This window comes from Sphaeramia orbicularis, chromosome 12 (genome assembly GCF_902148855.1).
Source record: "Sphaeramia orbicularis chromosome 12, fSphaOr1.1, whole genome shotgun sequence".
NCBI classification, from domain to species: Eukaryota; Metazoa; Chordata; class Actinopteri; order Kurtiformes; family Apogonidae; genus Sphaeramia; species Sphaeramia orbicularis.
In genome coordinates, this window is record NC_043968.1 from 21,856,393 (window position 1) to 21,879,596 (window position 23,204).

The following is a 23,204-nucleotide window of genomic DNA, read 5'->3' on the forward strand; positions in this document are numbered from 1 at the left end:
CAGTCTCAGGAGGAGAACGCACGGAGAGGTGAGTCCGATGAGCGGAAAGGAACATACTAAAATACTTTCCTTCCTCCGCTACTCCTTCCACCGTCACCTTACTCCACTGTAGCACGGCAAAAAGCCCACGGCCCGCAGCCATGACAGCTCGACATTTCACCGCTCAAAGGTTCCTACAAGAGTTTCTTTCCAGCTCGCCGTTCAAAGACGATGAGCACGAGGGGGACCGTCGGAGAGAGTGACAGCGAGAGGAGAGGAGGATGAGGCAACTGCGACGGCAGCTGGGGAAAAGCAATTGGGGGCGACAGGGGCGAGACGGGGACTCGCGACGTGAGAAGGCGGGACGGTTGGGGCCCGCGCACGATCTCTCCACCGACACGTGTCTCTCTGCCAAAAGGGTCCTAGGACAGACCCGGCGCCACAGACATCGTAGGAGCGAGGACGAACAGGAGGAAAGGCCAAAGCGGATGCGAGGCAAAGACCTGCGGGTGAGGCGAGATGAGGATGAGGATGAGGACGAGGATGAGGACGATGAGGAGGAGGAGAGCGAGATACAACGGAGGGAGCGACAGCAAGAGGAGAGAAGGACGAGGCAACTGCGACGGCAGCTGGAGAAAAGCGATTGGGAGCAAGAGGAAAGAGACGGAGGCCCGGAGCGGGAGGACAATCTCTCCTCCGGTACGCATCTCTCTGCCAAAAGGGTCTTAGGAGAGACCCAGCGCGAGGGACATCGTCGGAACGACGACGAACAGGAGGAAAAGACAAAACGGGTAAGTAAGAAGCGAGAAGAGGAGGAGGAGGAGGAGGAGGAGGACAAGGACGAGGACGATGAGGATGAGGAGAGTGAGACACAATGGAGGGAGCGACAGCAAGAGGAGAGAAGGACGAGGCAACTGCGACGGCAGCCGCTACGGCATCCGGAGGAGAGCGACCAGGAGGCAGAGGGTCCAGATGTACGAGAAGGGGACTCGGAACAGGAGAACGCGACACGGCCGGCGTCCGCAGACGATCTCTCCTTCGAAGCCCACCTTTCTACCAAAGGGTTCCTAGGAGAGCCCCGACGCGAGGGACCTCTGTCCGAGGGGGAGGAGGAGGACGAGGAGGTGGAGGATGATGAGGAGGACGAGGAGAATGAGGAGGGAGAGAATCACCGACCTTGCTCCGACTCTGAAGAAGAAGAAGAAGAAGAAGACGTAGATGTAGAAGGAGAAGGAGGACAAGGAGAAGGAGAAGGAGAAGCGGTAGGAGGAGAAGGAGAAATCCTTCACGTTGCACGAGAGACGTTCCTGTCGAGAAACGGGAAAATAACTTGGTCCTCTACGCCGTACGAAACAACCCCGTTGCAACGACGACAACAACAAGAGCAGCAGCCGCAGCAACCCTGGCCTCCGGGACCCACGGCCCTAGCGGTTTCCAAGGCCCGAGACGTCATCTCGACGTTCTACCTCTTCCTCACGCCGGAGATAGATAAAATCATCCTGGAGGAGACGAATCGCGAGGGTCTCAGGAAACGCGGAAGAGACGGATGGAGGCATATGGACGAGATCGACCTGCACGCTTATGTGGGCCCGCTCATCCTCGCCGGTGTGTACAGGTCCCGAGGCAAGGCCACCGCCAGCCTGTGGGACGCAGAGAGCGGGCGTGCGATTTTCCGAGCCACCATGTCGCTCAAAGTCTTTCACCTTTACTCGAAGCTGCTGCGGTTCGACGACCGCGAGACGAGAGCGGAGAGGCACACCTTGGACAAACTGGCGGCCATCAGAAAGCTCTGGGACGCGTGGGTCGAGCGGCTACCGGCCCTCTACAACCCGGGCCCTCACGTCACGGTGGACGAGCAACTGGTTCCATTCAGAGGTGCAATGCTGACAATTTAAGATGATGAACATAAAAATAAAAGTTAATTTTTAAAATCATTGTTTGAATAAAATAAAGTAATTTGGTTTTTCTTTCTTTCTTTCTCTCTTTCTCTCCGACACCCAAGGCCGATGTCCCTTTAGACAGTATATGCCGAGCAAGCCCGCCAAATACGGGATCAAGTCGTGGGTGGCCTGCGATCCCAGGTCCAGCTATGCTTGGAAAATGCAGGTTTACACCGGGAAGCCCGCTGCCGGAGGATGGGAACGGGGTACGGGAGCGGCAAAGGGCTCGGAGAAGAATCAGGCGATGCGCGTGGTGCTGGACGTGACCGAGGGTCTCACCGGTCGTAACGTCACCTGTGACAATTTCTTCACGTCCTACGAGCTCGCGGGGAGGCTCCTCCGCGAGAGGAACAACACCCTGCTCGGCACGATCAGAAAGAACAAGCCCGAGCTCCCAACCGCCCTGCTCGAGCTCCGGGGGAGACGGGTCCTCTCCTCCAAGTTCGCCTTCACGCCCGACACCACGCTGGTGTCCTACGTACCCAAGAAAAACAAGAACGTGTTGTTGCTTAGCACGCTCCACGCACGGGCCCCTGACGTCCGCCCCGTGCGCTCAGACGTGTCGTCTTGGACTACAACGCCAACAAAGGCGGCGTGGACAACCTGGACAAAGTCGTTGGCTCCTACAGCTGCAGAAGGATGACTGCGCGATGGCCCCTCGTAGTCTTCCACAACATCGTCAACGTGTCTGGTTACAACGCCTTCGTGATATGGAGAGAGCTCAACCCCGGCTGGATGCCCGGCAAGTGCAACAAGAGGAGGGTGTTTCTCGAGCAGCTGGGGAAGGCTCTCGTGGCTCCGCTCATCGAGCGGAGGCCTCGCCTGCCGAGCGCCGAATCGGCCGCATCAGTCGTGAAGGCGGTCAGGTGGGCGGTGGCGGAGGCTGGGGACACTGAAAGAGAAGGAGGAGGAGGAGGAGGAGGAGGAGGAGGAGGAGGAGGAGGAGGAGGAGGAGGACGGTTTGTTTCTGCTGCTTCTTCGTCTTCTTCTTCTTCTTGTCCTGCGACGGATCCCGTCCCCGCTTCGGACCCTGCTTCCGAGACTCCCGTCGTGAAATCCGCGATCCCCGACAGCAAGAGGAAGAGGTGTCAGGTCTTCCCCTCCAAGAAGGACTGCAAGATGCGCAAAGTCTGCTGTCGCTGCTAGAGATACATATGCGGAGGTTGCGCTCTCCTGTACTGCCCGGCGTGCGACGAGTCGTACTCGGCCCTGGAGCGTGGGTCTGTATGATGATGACCCCGCGGCGGGATTGGGACAACGGGAGGGACGCTGTGAGGATATTTTTCATTGAAGCGTTCAAAAGTGCAACATGAAGAGGAGAAAAAAAAAAGAAAGAAAGAAAGCAATAAAGAAATAATAAAGTGGATACCAATGTTGAGTTTTATTTCTGAGTCTCACAGTCTTTTTTTTTACCCGGTTTATGTTGCCTCAAATTTTATTTTACCCAGTCTGTTTTCATCCAGTTTTCAACCAGTTTCAACCCTGAGGACACACATCTTATCAAACGTATTGAAGCATAGTGCAACATGAGGAGGAAAAAAAAAGAAAGAAAGCAATAAAGAAATAAAGTGGATACCAATGTTGAGTTCTGAGTCTCACTGTCATTTTTTTTTGCCCCGGTTTATGTTGAGTTTGTGCCTTATTTATTTATTTTTTTTACCCAGTCTGTTTCCATACAGGTTTCAACCTGTTTAATTTCCAACCCCTTATGTCTTGAGGAATACACGTACGAATATTATGAATTTTTATTGAAGCGTACAAGGAGGGGGAAAAAAAAGAAGAAAGCAATAAGCATACCTTGAATTTCTGAATCTCACAGTCTTTATTTTATTTTATATTATATATTTTTACCCAGTTTATGTTGAGTTTGTGCCTCATTTTATTTTTTTATTTTTTTTACCCAATCTGTTTCCATCCAGGTTTCAACCAATTTAATTTCCAACCCCTTATGTCTTGAGGAATACACGTACGAATATTATGAATTTTTATTGAAACGTACAAGGAGAAAAAAAAAAAGGAAGAAAGCAATAAGTATACCTTGAATTTCTGAATCTCACAGTCTTTATTTTATTTTATTTTTTTATATATTTTTACCCGGTTTATGTTGAGTTTGTGTCTTTTATTTTACCCAGTGTGTTTTCATGCAGTTTTCAACCAGTTTCAACCCTTTATGTCTGAGGACACACATACAAATAATATATATCAAATGTTATATTTTTATTGAAGCGTACAAAAGTGCAATGGGGGGGGGGGGGGGGGGGGATTATTGTCTCTGTTCTTCTTGTGGGAAAACTTGGGCTTCTTGGCCTGCTCCCGGTCCTCCCCAGGGCCCCTCTGCCTGAGCCTCAGCCTTTCTTTTTTTCCCCTTTTTTTTCTTCACTCTCTCCCGTGAGCAGCGGAATGACCATGTCTACCAGGGAGCTGCAGGCCATGTTGCCCCGCCTGCTGACTACGTAGTACCCCTTCCCTGTGACGCGGACGCTGTGGGTGCGCAAGCCGTAGTTCACGACGGTGAAGAGGTAGCCTGAGTACGTGCTACCCGTGTGGTCGAATGCCACCGCCCCGGGAGGACGGGGGGAAACCGCAGCCTCATCCTCGTCGTCCTCAGTGTCCGGGGGAGGGCTCCGTCCTGCGTTGCGTGCGATGATGCACCTGATCAGGCGCCTCAAGTCCTTGTTGTCGCGGGGCAAAGAGTGAAAGTGGCCCAGCCAGCGCGACCCCGCCTCCGAAATGAACCTCCGGATCTCGGGTACGATCAGCGAGGCCATGCACAGGGGTCCCTCGGCGATGTGGGTCGGCTTCTGTAGGAAACAGTCTATGGTCCGCATGTCTTTCGGGACGTCGTCGTCTTCCTCCAACCAATGCTGTATGGCGGCGTCGGGTGAGATGTAGTCGCCGGAGGTGTGCGCCACCTTGTACCTCCCCACGAAGAAACCTAGAAAGGTTTCCTCCACCGCCCCGTCGGACTTCTTGGTGTACAAGTGCAGCAGCTTGCCCTCGTCTTTTCCGGTGTACTGGGAGATCACCCTGGAGAAGTTGGGCACCTCGGGTTTCAGCATGTAGTTATGTACGGATTTGACCGAGCCCCAGAAGATACGCTTCTCGTTCAGCTTGGCTATGAAGGCCTCCCAGGTCTTCAACAGCAGGTTGAGATTTCCGAACGGGGAGCATCCCCACATGGTGTTGGCGCTCGTCTCGATCAGAGCCATTTCGGTCAGCTGTGCGGACTGGTTGCTCGCGGTGGACTGGCTGGTTTGCTGTGAGGCTGCTGTGTGAGGCTGCTGTGTGAGGCTGCTGTGAGGCTGCTGTTCATTGCTGTCTGATATAAAGGGAACAGGGTTTGCTCCGACCGAGCATAGGAAGCTCCGATCAGCCTAAGAAGCTCCGATCAGCTTAAGAAGCTCCGATCAGCATAGGAAACCCCAACCAGCATAAGAAGCTCCAATGCCCAGTACACGGGGAGGCGTGTGTGTGTGTGTGTGTGGAGGGGAGGGGGAGGGGGAGGGGGAGGGGGGGACCGCGCTCTGCTCTACTGCTCAGTCAGAGTAATGAGTCATCCAGGACCTTGAAATGCGGGTCTGCTAGACCGGGCTGTAGGAAACGGCATGTGCGCTGAGTATGAAGGGCAACACAAGAGTTAACCAATAGGTTTCACTGTGATGCTAATGTGTCTCCTAACTGCCCTGTTCCCCTCTCAACCCCCTCAACACCCATCCTCAGCAGTCAGGGGGAGGTTATGGACAACACCATAGACACCCCCCCACACACACTGTGCGAGTTTAGAGACAATTTCTCACTCGTGCGACTATTTCTGGGATCGGGCCAGATGTGCCTCTAATCGTGTACATGGGGTAAGGAGAAGCGATTAGCACCTCACGACCAGCAATTGTGTCTTCGCAAGGAAAACGGAGCTGTTTGAAATCCTGCTCACTCCTCGTGAGCGTATCGTACTGTCAAAGCAGTGCCACGAACCGATGTGCCTCAAATTCTCACACTGTGCATGCGCGAACACAGACGCGTACAGTAATGTACAAGCTGACAGTAGCTGGCTATTGTCCTAGTGCAGTTTGGCTGTTGCAGCTTACCTCAAGTTCCCGCTGTAGGATGACAGCCTATACTGTCCACGTCTGGACAACCAATTCCTGCACCGAACACATTGTTGTCTTTTCTTCTTTTTTGATTCCCCGCAGATAATGGCACATATTACCAAAGTAGGTTGTTGGTTTTTGTTTAGCACTACCATTTCGTGGCTCACGCCAATACACAATCCTCTATGCACTTTTACGGATTCCTTGGTATTTTAACGTTGTATTTCCGGATACAACACTTGAATGTGTGGTGCGTCCTCTGGTGTATGGTCCTACAGTGTGAGCAGTCAGGTCGCATACGAGCATCAGTCTGCACAGTGTGAGAACATGAATTGTGAGCCTGACTTTATGACTGATTCGCACAGTTTGAGATGGAGCTGCGTGCAACGATCGAAATAATCGCACAGTGTATGGCCGCCTTAAGAAGAAGAAGAAGAAGAAAAAGAAGAAGAAGAGAAAGTGTCAGCATTCATCTGGAATCCCTTACTTTTAAAGCCAAAAATCTGGTTTGAAATCTAGGGGTAATAATGGACTCAGACGTAAACTTTAAAGGTGCTGTATGTAGAATTGTGGCCAAAACTGGTACTGTAATCACATTCAAAATACTGTAGAGCGTGGTATTCCCTCCTCCTCCCCCCAGACAAGGGGAAGCCAGATCCAGCATGAGCGTCTACTACTAGCGTTTCCACTAATCCTTGCCACCACACCATAAATTTCATGCAAACAAATCATCACCAGACTTAAGATACATAAGTATAATATATAAAAGGCCCACTCAAATGCGAAGATTCAGGAGATAGGGAAAAGGTAAATGAGCCTTAAGTTTCACTACCCCCCCACCCCCCGTATTATAAGAACCGATCCCCTCCCTGGCCAAACCACGGGGGGCCCCCCCCTTTCAGATTACATACTGCCACATGAAGAGGTCACTTCCACATAAAACACTGTACTAAGGAGCTACCATGGCAAGCAATAAGTCCTACTGTCACATCTCTACCTGCTTTGCTCTGCTCTCTTTCTCTCTCTCTCTCACGTCTCCTCATCTCTCTGACCTTTCCTCTAATTACCCGACTCCGTTCACCTGTTGTTCCCAGCTGCCGTCATTAGGCCTGGGCCTATTTAACCTCTCCCTCTGCATGTGTATGTCGCCAGATTGTTAATCCAGTGCTACTATCCAGCGTATCCAGTCTGAATCTCCATTCCTGAACCTGTTCTGCCTCGACCTGACCCGCCTGTCTGGAATCCCTGAATCCCGCTCGTCCGACTACGCCTACCTGTCCTCAGCCCTCGGTTCCGAACCACCTTCGTCTGACCAAGCCTGTTCGTCTCAGCCCTGGATACCGAACCCCCCTTCCGACCACGGCTCTGTCTGTCCCCACTGGATTCGTCTGGATTCCCCGGTTCTCGACCCCTGCCTGCCCTGACCATCCCATCGTCTGCCCCTTGTCTGAGTCTTGTTTGCTTGTTAATAAATCAGTTAAAAAAAAACACTTAATCCTGTGGTGCTGCGTTTGGGTTCTCCGTGTGCCTGTGTCACCTACACCGGTACCCGGTCTATTCATCAGTCCCAGACAGGCAGTAACTGTACCATCAAACTCTATGATCATTGTATTCATAATCTTTATATGATCAACATATTTATGTCAGGTGACAGACAGTAGAGAGGAGGGACAAGGCAGAGGATGAGGTAAAGGAGGAGAGGCTGGAGGAGGGAGAGGAGGAGAGGCTGTAAATTCACAGGTGAGGTTAAATAATGATCAGAGGTGATTTCTCATAGACTGCAAGGGAAGCTCGGCTTCCCCTAAAATTATGAAAATTAAATGGTCAAATATGTACGGTTGTGTTGTGTAATGGATTTAATAGCTCTCTGAGGCAAAGAAAAACACCACACTCTGATATGAGGGATCCCAAAAAATGCTTTGTTATTCTTGCAAGAATCAAAGTGAGACAATACACAAGCACTCAGAGCAACCTTGTTAATCGTCTAAACTGGACTGGCTGAAGTCCAACTTAAATACATTCTACAAAGGTTACATGATGGTAGTAAATCTAGTCTGACCTTTACAATGAGCACGAACAGATGGATTCTTTTTCAGTCTTCAGCAGTACAGTGATTGACAGTAAGCAGCTGAATGTTTAAAAATGATAACTAACACAGTCTTTAAGATGCCAATCGATGAGTGACAGGCAAACATGTTTGCTTGGGAACTGATTTTCCTTCACAGTTGACATCTCATTGACTACAAATGTGTTAGAACACGTTCATCTCAAAGACAAGTTTGTTCAGAATCAGCTTTATCACAAATCAACAGACTCGATGTTGTTCACTTCTCATACATTCCCGTTGCGCTGTTTTCTCATACGATCTCTGCTCAGTGCATTTGCCCGTAGACGCTCAGCATCCATGCACTTCTATGGGACTGAGTGGAACAGTTTTTTTGATTGCGTCAAAACTGGACGGTAATTGGATAAATGCAACGATGTTGTCCCGTCCCCGGACACTTGGTGTCTCTGGGGGTGAATGGAGCTGTGGGCAGAGCTCGGCTGGGCTGGACACTGGTATTCCACATGCTGATTGGAGGATCAGTCGAAAGGTTGAATCCTGTTCGATTGACAGCTATTTTGAGATCTACTCCTTCACTTGACAAAGTTCAGTTTAATACCGTTGCACATTCTGCTGTGAAATCGAGAGAGGAACCACTATGAAATTAATTTCTTGCACTGTAAATAAAACACACTCATTGTACTTCCTTGTTTCAATTTAACATAATTTCAACGTTTTCTTGTTTCAGTTACATAATTTAATAATTTCTTATTCGAGTTTAATATAGTTTTGTAGATAGCTAAATCAATCATACTGTTGGCTTGGTCGGAGTGAACTAGCTACACTATATTGCCAAAAGTATTTGCTCACCTGCCTTGATTCGCATATAAACTTAAGTGACATCCCATTCTTAATCCATAGGGTTTAATATGATGTCGGTCCACCTTTTGCAGCTATAACATCTTCACCTCTTCTGGGAAGGCTGTCCACAAGGTTTAGGAGTGTGTTTATGGGAATTTTTGACCATTCCTCCAGAAGCGCATTTGTGAGGTCACACACTGATGTTGGACGAGAAGGCCTGGCTCTCAGTCTCTGCTCTAATTCATCCCAAAGGTGTTCTGTTGGGTTGAGGTCAGGACTCTGTGCAGGCCAGTCAAGTTCATCCACACCAGACTCCGTCATCCATGTCTTTATGGACCTGTGTGTGGATCAGTGTGTGACCTCACAAATGCGCTTCTGGAGGAATTGTCAAAAATTCCCATAAACACACTCCTTAACCTTGTGGAAAGCCTTCCCAGAAGAGTTGAACCTGTTATAGCTGCAAAGGGTGGCTCAACGTCACATTGAACCCTATTGACTAAGAATGGGATGTCACTTAAGTTCATATGTGAGTCAAGGCAGGTGAGTGAATACTTTTGGCAATATAGTGTATCTAGCAAGGTGCACATGATGGCAGACAACGCTAATGGAACGGTGGGCCGAATTTATGTTTAAATAACTTGACAATTGTTTTGATGTAAGCCGACAATGAGCTTCTCCTCTCTGAAAGACGAGCAACTGCCACTGATCATGATGGATATGTTAGTCATGAGAATAAAATTGCAGAATGCATTAAATTCTTGTATTATCTTTAGATATTCAGATATGAATTTTAAACATGTCAGTTACAGATTTTTTTCTGACTATGATTGTTTGCTTGTTTGATCAGCTCTGTTCTCCTCCACTGGTTCTCCTCAAGGCTGTGTCCTGTCACCATTATTATACATTCTCTACACAAATATGTGTCAGAGTAAATATGAAAACAGGACCATCATTAAATATGCTGATGACTCAGTCATCGTCAGCCTGCTCAAACAGGGGGAGACCAGTCATGGCTCTATCATTGATGACTTTGTCCAGTGGTGTGAGGAGTCCTACCTTCACGTGAACACATCTAAAACAAAAGATATGATCATTGATTTTAGAAAAAAACAGGACAGGCATGGAGCCACTTTAATTAAAGGTCAGACTATAGAGCAAGTGCAATCATACAAATACCTTGGGACAATAATTGATGAAAAACTGAGTTTTAATGAAAACTGTAGATCTGTGTGTAAAAAGGGCCATCAGCGCCTCCACTGCCTTAGAAAACTGGCACACTTCCACATTGACCAAACCCTTTTAACTTTGTTTTATCGTTCTTTTATTGAGTCTGTTTTATCTTTTTGTCTGGTGGCGTGGTTGGTCAGACCTCACTTGCAGAGAGAAACTCACTGAATCAAATAGTGAGATGGTCCAGTCGCCTGATTGGTGAGTCCCAGTCTTGTCCCGCCTCCCTGTACACTAAACAGGTGCAGAGGATGGCTTCATCAGTTCTTAACAATGACTCCCATCCTTTACGAGGTGAATTTCAACTCCTTTCCTCTGGACAGAGGTTCTTAGTCCCAAGGTGCAGGACACAGCTTTATAAAAATAGCTTTGTTCCTGTCGCCGTCACTGAGCTCAATAAGGAATAGTGACATTGCACTTTACTAACTTATTTAGTTATTTATTCCATTTCTTGGCTCTATTAATTATTATTGTGACTTCAAATTTTAAAAAAAAAAAAAAAAGAAATTTAATTGTATGTTCTTATTCTGTTTTTTTTATCCCAGATTGTTTTTATCTTTTCTGGTTTTTATTGTGTTTTATTGCATCTTGTTTTTATTTATTTGATCTTACCTATTTTATTTACTTATCCATGCTGCTATACCGATGAATGGTGGAACACTGAGCACTTTTTGTCCTGTCTTTTTGTCCTGTCTGTAAGCGTGATCAAGTGCCTGTCTTGCATGTTTAATGTATGTGTTGTTGTAATGTCAAGGCAATCACTTAGACTGCAAAACAAATCTACCTACAGGTATAAATAAAGTAACCTTGACCTTGACCTTGACATGATGTGAACTTATGATCGCAAATGCAAAAAACATCAACTTTCAGGAGTGCTGTCTTGGAGCACTTTTGTGTCACCACTGATGTCAGAATCAAACCTACTCCCTTAATACCGGAGTATGGGAAAACACCAGACGGGGATAGATAAGAAACAGGATGTTGGTAAATGATTAAACTGTGTAAGCAGCAGTGATATAGTCTACGTGATATGCAGGTATACGCCGTATACCCGCTAGAATAGGTCCCAAATTTCCATATAACTACTGAAAACAGCACAAAGATACGTATCAGGATGGTTTTATGACATACTTTCACTTTCCTACTCTGTTACGAAGCGGACACTGTTGGACCATAGGGGCTTCTGTCAGGAGTGATGTAGACCTGACGTTAACTAATAAGGAATCAGTGAATGTGTATGGTGGGTACGAGTCAACTACTTGAATTGGTCCAACAGCATTTTACACTTTTGTTTCCTGTATCTGCGCTCTCTTTACTAAAGAATCCAATATAAGGCCATACACAGCAGCTTTACCTGATGGTAGGGAAGGGGAGCCTGCTGACACTATTGTCGTACAGTAACCGCTGTTGGAACAGCAGGCGATAGGCACATTGAATTATATCTAAAACTAGCAACTGGTGGTTTGGTTGAAATGAAGGAGGTGTGTGTGTGTGTGTGTGTTGTAGATGAGAACTGGACCTGACTAGCCTTGTAGAGTCAGACGAGGGAATTTAAAAACAGGCATCCTTAGTTAGAGTGGAGAAACAGAAAGTTAGGTAAATACTAGACAACATTTAAAGCTGATAGAAACAATTGAAATGTGTAAAGTTAATGCCATATTCAAATGTCAGTATCAATGTAATCAAAATGAAATTTATTCATTGTCATCTTAAAGGTCCATTAATTAAGACACCATGTACACCATTAAATGACTAACTAATAGGTTAGATATAGTCACATAATTTGAGCTATTGAAAGTGTGGAATTTTTGCCTCCGTTTGTCTATTTTTCTTTGCCATGGCTGAATATTGTAAAACGTTCATTAACCTATAAACACTCAAACATCCATCACTGACCAAACCATCTACTGATTTAAACTGCTTAATAACTGTTAATACATTAATTCTATCAATACATGTAGATAATTGGTATAAAATACATCAAATTCATCTTTTCGTGGCAATCAGATATGACCTATTTGGACGTTCAGAGGCCCCTTAGTTTCCATGGAAACACCGTCATCTTCTACAACATTGATTCACTAATAAACCCATGACACTGGATGGAGACACTTGTTTTAAGTTCAGTTAGTGATATATTTTACTGAAAAAGTCACTTTTTCTTCAGTTTTTTCTGTTTTTGATATAATAACCATTAACTTTAATCTGAGCTTTTATGAACATGTACATGATCATTGAATTAAATATTGCAAAATACCTGATTTACACTGATAAAATACAAAATACAGAAGATAATATTATAAATAAATGGTGATAAATCACTTAAGAAAGGTTAGATATAGAGAAAATGTCATTTGGGAACTGACATAAAAGTAGCGCTGGGACTTTATGGGTTAATAGGTTTTGGCCCTGTTCAGCAGGTCTTAATGCTAATATAGATACAAAAAGGACCACTTGTATTATAATGTTAATTACTGATGTTTTTGTTGACCTCCAGGTTGTGCTGTTGACAAGACTTGATTGTTGGTCTACGCCTTTTTTCCCCGCCTAGTCTAAACTGTAAAATTCTGTCTAAGTGATGATCAGGAAAGAACTTCTTCAGAGACAAAGATGAGCCGAGCCAGTCTGTCTTCAGAGCCGTACATGTGTTTATTTGCAAAAGCAAGGAGAAACACACGGAGACACACCCGGGAATGGTCTGAAAGGTAGCCGAAAATCCCCTATCATTTATACCTTGTTTCGGGGCTCGGGGTGTGATTTCCCGCAAATCCGAGCCCCTCCTCTCAAAATCCCCTTTTCCCAGCACTTATTTCTATTAATTAGCAATATTTAAAAACAACTGTGTCTGGTGTCCTGAGTTATGTTTTCTATATATATTTCCCAGGCCAGGCCCCCATCAGCACCCTGGGAGTCTGACTCATCACCTTGGCCCAATACCAACTAGCACTTATCATTCATCATTTACCATCTTTTTGACAGGTGTGGACCATTTGTCTCCCCCTACACCCAATTAGACCGGCATGCCTGACATGGGAATACTGGTCCCATGTTCTTCCCCAGACTTCATGGCGCATTAAACATTAGACTCCTACGCTGGGATACAACTTTATGTGCATCAAATATGAGGTCTCTTATGCTGGGAAATAACTTCACATGTTTACTTCTTGGGCTCTTGTCCAACTAAGCTTTTATTTATTTCTTCATCACTATCTGCAGTGCAACAAAATCTACTGGCATCCTCACAGAGAAAAGGATGTCTTCATCTGAGGAGCATACTTCTTATTTTGAAACTTGTTTGTCTTGTCCAGCTGTTAATGACTGTTATACATCTAGTGTTGCTTACAATACATTTACATTTAGATAATACATAACCAATCTTTCATGATCTCAATTATGTGTGGATGCATATTTTATGAGTTAATGAGTGTGGTGGTGCTTGTGGAGGGCTGTTTTGGAGCGGCTGCTGCTCTGGGAGGGGTGCTGTGGGGTAGATGTTGTTCCAGGACAGGGGTGTACGAGGCTAGGAGGGGAAAAATCAGAGTATACCAGTGGCTGACACAGTGTTCCAACACATTTGTAGTCAATAAAATGCCAACACAACCGTACATATTTAACCATTTAATTTTCGTAATTTTAGGGGAAGCCGGGCTTCCCTTGCAGTCTATGAGAAATCGTCACTGGAGTATACCCACTAGAATAACCTCGACTACACCACTGGTAAGCGGTACATACATTGTATGTTTAATATATCATGTGTGCACTTAACTATGTATCTATGTATTCAAGCAGTGAAAAATAAACGAAGTAATGGCTGAGACGGCGAAACCTACGGGCTGGAGGCAGAATGTAAATGGAGATGGAAAGTTCCACATCAGTGCCAGAGTCAGGACTAAACAAGGTGAGGCTGTGTTTCAGTTCCATGCAGCTAAACTCTGGAACAGTCCTCCTGATGATGTGAGACAGACCTCTGCTCTGACAGTGTTTAAGTCCAGGCTGAAAACAGCTCTGTTCCACTGTTCATAGAACAACTGAAAGGGTTTTATCTGCACTCTTCTCTTTCACTTCATCTTAATTGATTATTATTTATGTTTTATTGATTATGATTTAATTGTAATTGTGTGTTTTAACTTGTCTCTTTTCCATTTTTGTAAAGCACTGTGAATTGCCCTGTGTATGAATTGTGCTGGGTGACATGGTGGTGCAGTGGTTAGCACTTGTGCCTCACAGCAAGAAGGTCCTGGGTTCGATTCCAACACCAGTCGACTGGGGGTGGGACCTTTCTGTGTGGAGTTTGCATGTTCTCCCTGTGTCTGCATGGGTTCTCTCCGGGTACTCCAGCTTCCTCCCACCATCCAAACACATGCACTAATAGGTTAATTGGTTAATCTAAATTGCCCATAGGTGTGAATGTGAGAGTGATCGTTTGTCTCTGTATGTTCAGCCCTGAGATGAACTGACGACTTGTCCAGGGTGTACCCCGCCTTCGCCCCTATGTAGCTGGGATAGGCTCCAAGCGACCCCCGTGACCCTAGTGAGGATAAAGCGGGTTCAGAAAATGAATGAATGAATGAATGAATTGTGCTATACAAATAAATTTGCCTTCCCTTGCCAAGAAGAAGAGGACGAAGAAGGTTCTCATCTTCACATACCGCCTGTTGTGACCAATATACCCTCACTGAAAAAAAACAACAACAACAATGCAAGTGAAATGTAAAACTGGCCACTGACAGTTAACCTTTCATGGTGATGACCCAGTGTTTAAAAATCCTCATGTTTCTGTTCTAAGGAAGCAGCAGCAAGCAAGACTCTGGAAGTGCAGTCTGTTGTCTCAATATATCTTTGAATATGTAAAAATGTACTCACTTTACCTTCAGAGTGCTAAAAATTTCCATGACAGGAGTGACTAAGCAGCAAATTTGGGCATAGCTGCACATCAGAAAACCCCTGTTGAGCCTAAATGACTGCTTATGTACCATCAAAGCCTAATTTATAGAAACATGTTGCAGATTTAAGGGTACATTCATGGTTGAATATATTTTGATTAGTATTACTGATTGAAACAAAATGCTATGTTGTGACTAAATTAATGCATTGTTTAGTCAAAAAAGAACCCTAACTCTAACTTCATTCTTCATTCAGGGCCTTTTCCCACCTCAGGGTCCATTAGAACCTTGACATAGGAAAAATATAAACACTAACATACAAAATACAAAAAAACCCCCAAAAAACAAAACAAAACACACTGAAGGCACAACAAATAACTTAGAACATACTTTTCCCCCACTTTCGTACAGTGAGTATGACTATTATGCTACTGAGGACTTGGACTAGACACTGTGCAGTATTTCCTGTGTGCTCCAGGACACAAAACCACCATAACTGATCTGTTCGCCTGTTGGTACCCATGCCAGTCTAAGACTTGTTACTAACTGTGTCAGTTGTCGTGCATCACACTAATGCATCACGTCCTGACAACCCCCTGTATCAGACTCCCATGTACTTGTCTTGCTCTTGTGTTAGCACCATGATTCCTGTTGTAACACTTTCATTCTCACTATATATGGTCCCTGTTGTATATAATTACAATAAAGAAACCTTGAACAAATAAAGTGCTTAAATCTGATGAGCAATGTAAAATGAACATTAAACGTAACTGAAAATCAAAAATCCTTTAACTCCTTAACTTGTGTGTGCCTAATTGGACTGTACTTCTTGGAGGCCTTCATGACTGTGGGGGAGACTGACTGGGGGAGTGACTCAAATGACCCTGAAAACAGCCGGCTGGAGTTCACAGTGGAAAGACACAAGACACCTGCACACAACAGAACGACCTGGCAAAGGGGTAGTGGAGAGAACTGTATTCAGTCCATGCCTTTATGTTATCATTCAGTGGTCTCACATGTGTTGAGACTATTCAGTGCAGATTCTTCTTTCATGCTAATTGGTTTCCAATATATCCTTACCATAGGAATACAGGTGTGTGTCATGCACCAGGAGTGAATGTGTGTTATAGTTGTGACAAATTTAAAAAACTGTGAATCATCACAAATCACTTCTTTTGTAACTTCTAGCTGCTTATGTTGAAACCAAAAACACAAATGATTACATTTCATAATGCAGAATTGGGCTAATTGAAGATGTTTATCATGGCTCCAAAGCAGGTGCCGGTCTAGAAGACAATTTTCTCACGCAAAGAAAAGCGTGGCTGTTTAGGGAGATTTATTCACTGTGCAGTGGAGTGTAACACAACAAAGCCTCTGACATTCTGTGTGAGTGAATCTGTGGGGAGTAAATTATTCATGTTAAAGTGATCATGAATGTTGATCGAAAGTGTAAACAGACCAACAATGAGAACAAATGGAAATGATCATGTGTTAAAGAAGAACAAAGTTCAACATCAAATGTATTCTAAATGGTTAAATTAAAATTGATTTTTTTTAAAAATTATTTTGACCTGGATGTGACTTTACACAAAGGTGTTTTACAGTGAATAGGTCATTTTAGAGAAAGGAGATGTTGACTCAAATGTTGGATTAAACAATCAGAAATTAAAGTTGGAAAGCACCCTGCATCATCTGGTGTGGAGTGTGGAAAGACCAGGTAAAATAGACTAGGGAGAGGCATAGTGGGGTGTGGGTCAGTGATTGAACTGTATGTGATACTTATATGCAATGGATTGTTTTGAATGTCTTACAGTAACCAACTGATTGTGTTTTTAATAAACAAAAGACAGCTCAGAAGCGAGTTTCAGGGTGGGACTTCACAGCTGCTACATTTAAAAAAAAAAAAAAAAAAAAAAAAAAAGGTTAGATAAACATTGAGACAAGTAAAAACAGGTGAAGTAATTTAATAGTGGAAAGCACCAAGGAGGACCAGGGGTGCAGTTCAGCACCCGGGCCCAAAAATATGAAAGGGGACACTGAGGAATAGCATCTCAGTCTACCTGTGGGTATTCTCACAGTGTGTTGATCTGTGTTCTACAAATAAACACCTGACTGGCTCTGCAAACTGGCTGACTCAACTCTTCTTTGACTGTACGTGTGAGTTCCAAGCAATATAGGGTCTAGGATCGGAATAGACTAAGTTTATAGATTAGAATTTAGACATCACTGATTGAAGATAAGATCAACTGAGCCACAATAGAGACAACCTCAGAAAATAACAAAATATGAAAGAAAGTAAAAGTGAATTATTTTTCATCCATACTACTTAACATGTGTGATGGATGAAATCAGACAAAGTCAAAAGTATGTGAGAAAAACAAAACTGTCTTTGTGTCTGACCTTGGTAAAGCACAGCCCGAGGAACTGGTCCTGATTATATTCAAGTTAGGGTTTTTATAATCTGGGAACAAGGGGATCATAGTTATATTTAATAAACAGCATGTTTGATCTGGATGAAGAAATCACCACTTTCAAAACGAGGCTCTGGAGGTCAGTGTCTCTGTACTCAAACAGTGCACGACAGGCACAGACTGCAACAAACTGGCAGGTCTGCAGAAAAAAAAATCACTGGAGTCAGCATGCCGTGCATCCAGGAGTTAGATGGGTCCAGGACCAGGAAGTGAGTTGGTAACATCTCTGCGGAGCCCTCACACCCCGGACACACATTGTTTAAACTCCTCTCCTCTGGTTGGTGTTGCAGAGCTCTGTACGTCAGAACAACAAAACACAAGAACAGTTTCATCCCCCAGCCATCACACTGGTGAACAATTAAACCTGCAACAGAAAAATAATTCATGTACCTCATACAACCTCAGCCTGTTGTCTGTTCTTTCTTTCTCCTTGCACATTTTTTTTCATTGCACATTTTTTAATTACACTACTAACTTAAATGTTTATACATTCTTTGTACAAGAAGTTTTTTTTTTTTTTTTTTTTTGTTTTTTTACTTATTTAAACACTGTTTTAGTTGTGTTTTTTAGTGCTTAGAGCATAGTTAAAAAAACAGAATAAAATTCCTTGTATTCTTTTGAAAATACTTTGTGAATAAGAGGCAATTCTGATTCTGAGTCCCACACAACTGAAGGAATATGGGAGGGAATTTCCCTGAACAGAGAAAAACATTAATATTTGGCACATTCCATGACACACTCAGAGTGCAGAATGGTTTGTCAAGCAATAGATAAGTAATGTCTTAACTGAGGTTGGAGTGACCTTGGGAGTGCAGGATACTGGTAAGGACCAGTTGTTGTATTCCCACTGGCCCTCTGGCTTCTGTGAAACATGTCCACCGTTAAGGATGTATTTCTGAAACATAAGTACACTCAGTGTTTTTCCATCACTCAGACCTATTCTATAATCTGATCACAATGTATCAAGTGAGCACAGTCTTGCAGCGAAATATGTTATGGGTAAATGTGTTTTAACTGCATGTATTTGATGATAAGACCATTGCTCTATGTGTGAAAGCTCAGGTTGTGACCAAACTTTCAAAATAGAAAGTAACAGTGTGACTTAGGGCAAGATTTATGCTTCTGCTTAACGTTAGGGAGGTGATAAATCCTCTGGTATGTTAGGATCTGTTTAGACTAAGGGTCCCTTGTCTCCTTACAGCCTGAGCTGAAGTCTTGTTATGTCATAAATATGCCACATTTCAAGGTGAAGCCACATCTGGTTTGGAGACTGTTTAGTCTTCATATATTTTACGTTGGCCTTTTGACCTGAGCTTATTTGTTCTCTATAAGAAGAGCCTTCACTTGTAAATACTTTAAATTTGGACTGTTATGTAATTTATAACTCTTTAATCCATAAGGTTAGGATTAACTATTACACTTAGCCTCCCTGGCATCTAACCCTGACTCAGAAGCCAGGGAGTAACAGGTGTTATTTTGCAGGCATTTTAAAACATATACAAAACATTAAAAAACCCAAAACCTTTATTGCAGATCAATTTAATGTGTTATGGCTGCTGTTGAGGCTTACATCTTCTTCCTCCTCCTCCTCCTCATCACCACTGCCATGTTTTTCATAATTTTGATCAGGATTATTTATTTATTTATTTATTCTTAAACGTGCCCTGCCTCAGTCACTCGGTGACAGACGGTCCTGAACTGTGTCATCTGTCACCCACAGTCTGATAGAAAAACAAACAAACGGTGAACTGAGTTTTGTGACACTTCCTGAGAAAGACATAAATCACTTACTCACTGCCCCGCTGATGGCACAGCTGGTGGAGTGTAAACACAATGACCTCAGAGAAGGTCTAGACCAGGGGTCTGCAACCCTGGTCCTAGAGAGCCACTATCCTGCATGTTTTAGATGTTTCCCTCTTCCAGCACACCTGACGGTTGTTAGCAGGCTTCTGCAGAGCTTGATGATAGGCTGATCATTTGAAGCAGGTGTGTTGGAAGAGGGATATGTCTAAAACATGCAGGATAGTGGCTCTCTAGGACCAGGGTTGCTGACCCCTGGTCTAGACTCATATGCCGAGGTTACACATCTACCTGTAGCTGAGTCCACCTGCAGATGCCAAGTAAAGCATACAAGGAAGACAAACAGAGGGTTCTTTGATATAGTCAGGGGGCCAATTCTGAAAAGTGCTTCCATTAAGACTTTTGTGGACATGTTAGGCTCACTGGTTTTAGCAGACAACATCATATTACTCCTGTCCTTGCATCCCTCCACTGGCTCCCTGTATGTTTTAGAATTGATTTTAAGATTTTACTGATCACTTTTAAAGCTCGAATGGTCCTGGCCCCAAGTTATATAGAAGAAATGCTAGTTGACTACGAGCCAGCACGCAGCCTTAGATCCTCGGGCAGGGGGCTCCTGGCTGTTCCAAAGTCGAGGCTTAAATCAAAAGGGGACCGGGCATTTTCCATCAGGGCCCCTCGGCTTTGGAACGGCCTGCCCGAGAAGATAAGGCTTGCGGAATCAGTAACACCTTTTAAATCACTTCTTAAAACACATTTTTATAGACTTGCTTTTATGTGATGTCTGTCCTGTTTTTAACCTTAATTTTTAATTTTAATTTTTAAATTTGATCCTGTTTGATAATTAACTTGTTCATACATCTCTCTAATTGTGTTGCTTCGGTTTTAGTGTTTTACTTGCTTTGTGTATCCTGCTGTTGTGCCCTCTGTCAAAGCACTTTGTAAACTTTGTTTTTAAAGGTGCTACACAAATAAAGTTATTATTATTATTATTATTATTATTATTATTACTACAAGATGACAACCTACTTTTTTTTAGTTAGGTTTTTTAGGTGAAATTCTAGGGTGATTGTCAAGTTGAAAATTTATTTTTGTGACTTTTGGAAGCAATTTTAGGCCAATTTTTAGTTAGTTTATTTTATTTTATTTTTTTTTAAATCAACATGACATACCTACAATACATGTTGCATATCTCCACACCTACAAGGGGCACATACATTAACTTGGTATCAAATGAAAGCTTACACTCATGGGGTGACTGTAGAAGTGTCAGAATGAAAATATATATTACACTGTAAGAGCAAATAGAGTAGAACAGGTAAAAATCAATCTCTGCCTAAAGAAAACCATTTTTTAAAGTGAATATCAGCTTGGATTTCCTGACCTACAGGCCAGAGAGCGTCAGGATCAACAACAGATCCTCCACCATCATCCTGAACACTGGTGCCCCTCAGGGCTGTGTGCTCAGTCCACTGCTGTACACACTGATGACTCCTGAATGCAGAGCTAACCACAGAAACAACCTCATGGGGAAGTTTTGCAGATGATTCCGCAGTGGTTGGACTCATCACCCACGCAGACAAGTCAGCATACAGGCTGGAAGTGGAGGACCTGACACAGTGGTGCAGAGACAACAACCTCACCCTCAACATCCACAAAATTAAGGAGATGGTTGTTGACTTCTGCAGGTCTGGTACCACCCCGCCTCCTCTCTACATTAACGGTGCAGCTGTGGAAATGGTTCCCTCAGTCAGGTGTCTTGGGGTACACCTCACCAACACCACAGCTGTAGTACAGAAGGCCCACCAGTGTGCAGAGGACTATCAGATACAGCTTACCACCCATCAGGAACATTTACACCACCAGATGCAGAAAGACAGCCACCTGCATCCTCCATGACCCCACCCACCATGCACAAAATCTGTTCACCCCCGTGTCCTGTGGCAGAAAGACACACTGCATCTGGTCAAACACATCCAGAGTGAAAAACGGTTTCTACCCAGATGCAGTCAGACTGCTGAGCTGCTCCACCCCCCATACACTGTCCACCATGCACCATAACAACAGGTCATGATGCTGCTGAAGTCACTATTGTCACTTTATTTCACTGTTGCTGATACATGCAGCACCACTTTAAATGTTAGTGTATACTGTGTAATATTGTACATATTCAGAAGTTGATTTTATAAAATTTTATTGGTGTACTGTATGGAACTTTTTATTCTATTTAGGCTTTATATATTTTATTTCATATTTTATCCCTGTATCTTTTTTTCAAGCTACAAAACACCAAAACCTGTGTAATTATATTTCATTCTATCATGCACTATTGACTGAATGACAATAAAGCTGAGCCTGAGTCTTTATTGGTCCCCATTTCAAAAAGATATTTTATTGGCTCCTCCATGAAACTTTAAACTAGATATTACAATGAAAACAGTGACCTGAGCTGAAGGCGTCAGATGCAGAAAGTTGATCATACAATCTGTTTGACTGGGCATTGCTCTGGCTGATCCAGGAACAGTGTCTGGAACATGTGGTTGTAGAAGGAAGGGTGGTAGAGACAGGCCCTGGCGCAGTCTGGGCTGAAGTTCACCTCCAGGATCTGAGGCTGCATCACCCGCTCACCTGACCCAGGATCAGAACACACAGATCAAACACACAGCAAAGAGCAGAAAATGTAGTTTTACATTAGCTTTCTTACAATTTTTATCTATAGTAGACAATGTTAAATATAAAAGGTCTCCTGAAAAGCTATAATGGAAAGTTTTAGAAAGGCCTCCTATGCTTTAAGAGTAAAACAAGTGAAAAACTAAGTGGAGCTTACTAATAACCCCACCCCTCCTGCTCACTGATACCCTGCCTACCCAGGCATTAATTAAGAATATGAAATTAAAGATAATTGTTAACTAGATAAAACTAAATAAGTGTCTGTTTTAGGTAGTTCAGTCAAACCAAGACAAACATTAATCTGACTAATTCTTAACTTTCAATCTTTCCAGAAACTTTTAAAAAATTTGTAAAAAGAAGCAAAAATTGAAATCCAGTCATCAAACTGTGCACTGCACCTCTCCTAGTGGCAAAGTACACCCGTGTCAAATTTGAAAAAGAAATCAGTTGGACAAAAATCTGGGATGACCAGATAGTATCTGTATACCCCCGCCCATCCTCCGGAGTCCCTCTTTATCCATGAGTTATAGTAATTCAAATGCTCACCTCTTTCCCCTGTGCTCCACTTCAGCATGAGATCGACAGCGTAGATCGCCCTAGATCCTGGATATGGGCAAATTCCGTATGGAGCTGGTCGAGAGGACGCTGCCTCAAACAGTTCTCTGAATGCCTTAAACAACAAAGCCTGTGAGCAAAAGAGACAGACAGTTAGGAAAAGAAGTAACGTTTCATGAATATGGTGACTGGAGCTGGAGGATTTGACTTGATCACATTTATTTGAGGTTTCTATCTCCCCATCTGGAAGGCTTCTGGTTCACAGTAGCACTAGAGATGAATGAGACTGTGTGTGAATTCCAGTAAATGGGAGTTCAGTTTAACTTGCAGTTAATCATCTTTTATGAATGAACTTGGGTGATTCAGTAGTTCCTGATGGATCTGGAACTCTTCTGGTTATAAATGATCTATCTTCCATCCTAAGTTCCTTATCTTTGTTATGGCTACGATCATCCAAAAATGAGGCACAGTCTGGTACAGCTGTGTTTATTGGATGGCAAGCAATCAACACAAGTTTTACATGCCCATTTATACCTTTCTGATAGTGTTAGAATTCTCCAACAGTGTACAGCTTTAATGTTTCAGTGTGGCCCTGTTGTACTCTGCTTCTAAATGTATATGCTGTAGTGTTGCTCACTGCTTTAGGGAATGCATAAGGAAGATACATGATAAGTAAATAAGTATAA

At 43.9% G+C, this 23,204-nt stretch overlaps 2 protein-coding genes across 2 annotated transcripts in view; one reads left to right on the forward strand and one right to left on the reverse strand.

Annotated features, from left to right (window-relative positions):
* The first annotated feature begins 260 nt into the window (after nucleotides 1-260).
* LOC115430593 (piggyBac transposable element-derived protein 4-like) lies at nucleotides 261-3,065 on the forward strand. Its single transcript, XM_030150687.1, is given in 6 exon segments — nucleotides 261-488; nucleotides 540-1,103; nucleotides 1,365-1,854; nucleotides 1,982-2,478; nucleotides 2,481-2,785; nucleotides 2,993-3,065. Coding segments are annotated over 6 exon segments (2,157 nt in total).
* An 18,578-nt stretch (nucleotides 3,066-21,643) lies between these two features.
* Nucleotides 21,644-23,204, reverse strand: part of ttll12 (tubulin tyrosine ligase-like family, member 12) — a 31,278-nt gene continuing 29,717 nt past the window's right edge. The window contains exons 13-14 of the mRNA XM_030149749.1: nucleotides 22,510-22,648; nucleotides 21,644-21,921 (exon numbers count right to left, since the gene is read on the reverse strand). Coding sequence (XP_030005609.1) covers nucleotides 21,770-21,921; nucleotides 22,510-22,648 — 291 coding nt within the window. The 3' untranslated portion in view covers nucleotides 21,644-21,769. The remainder of the gene's footprint in view (nucleotides 21,922-22,509; nucleotides 22,649-23,204) is intronic.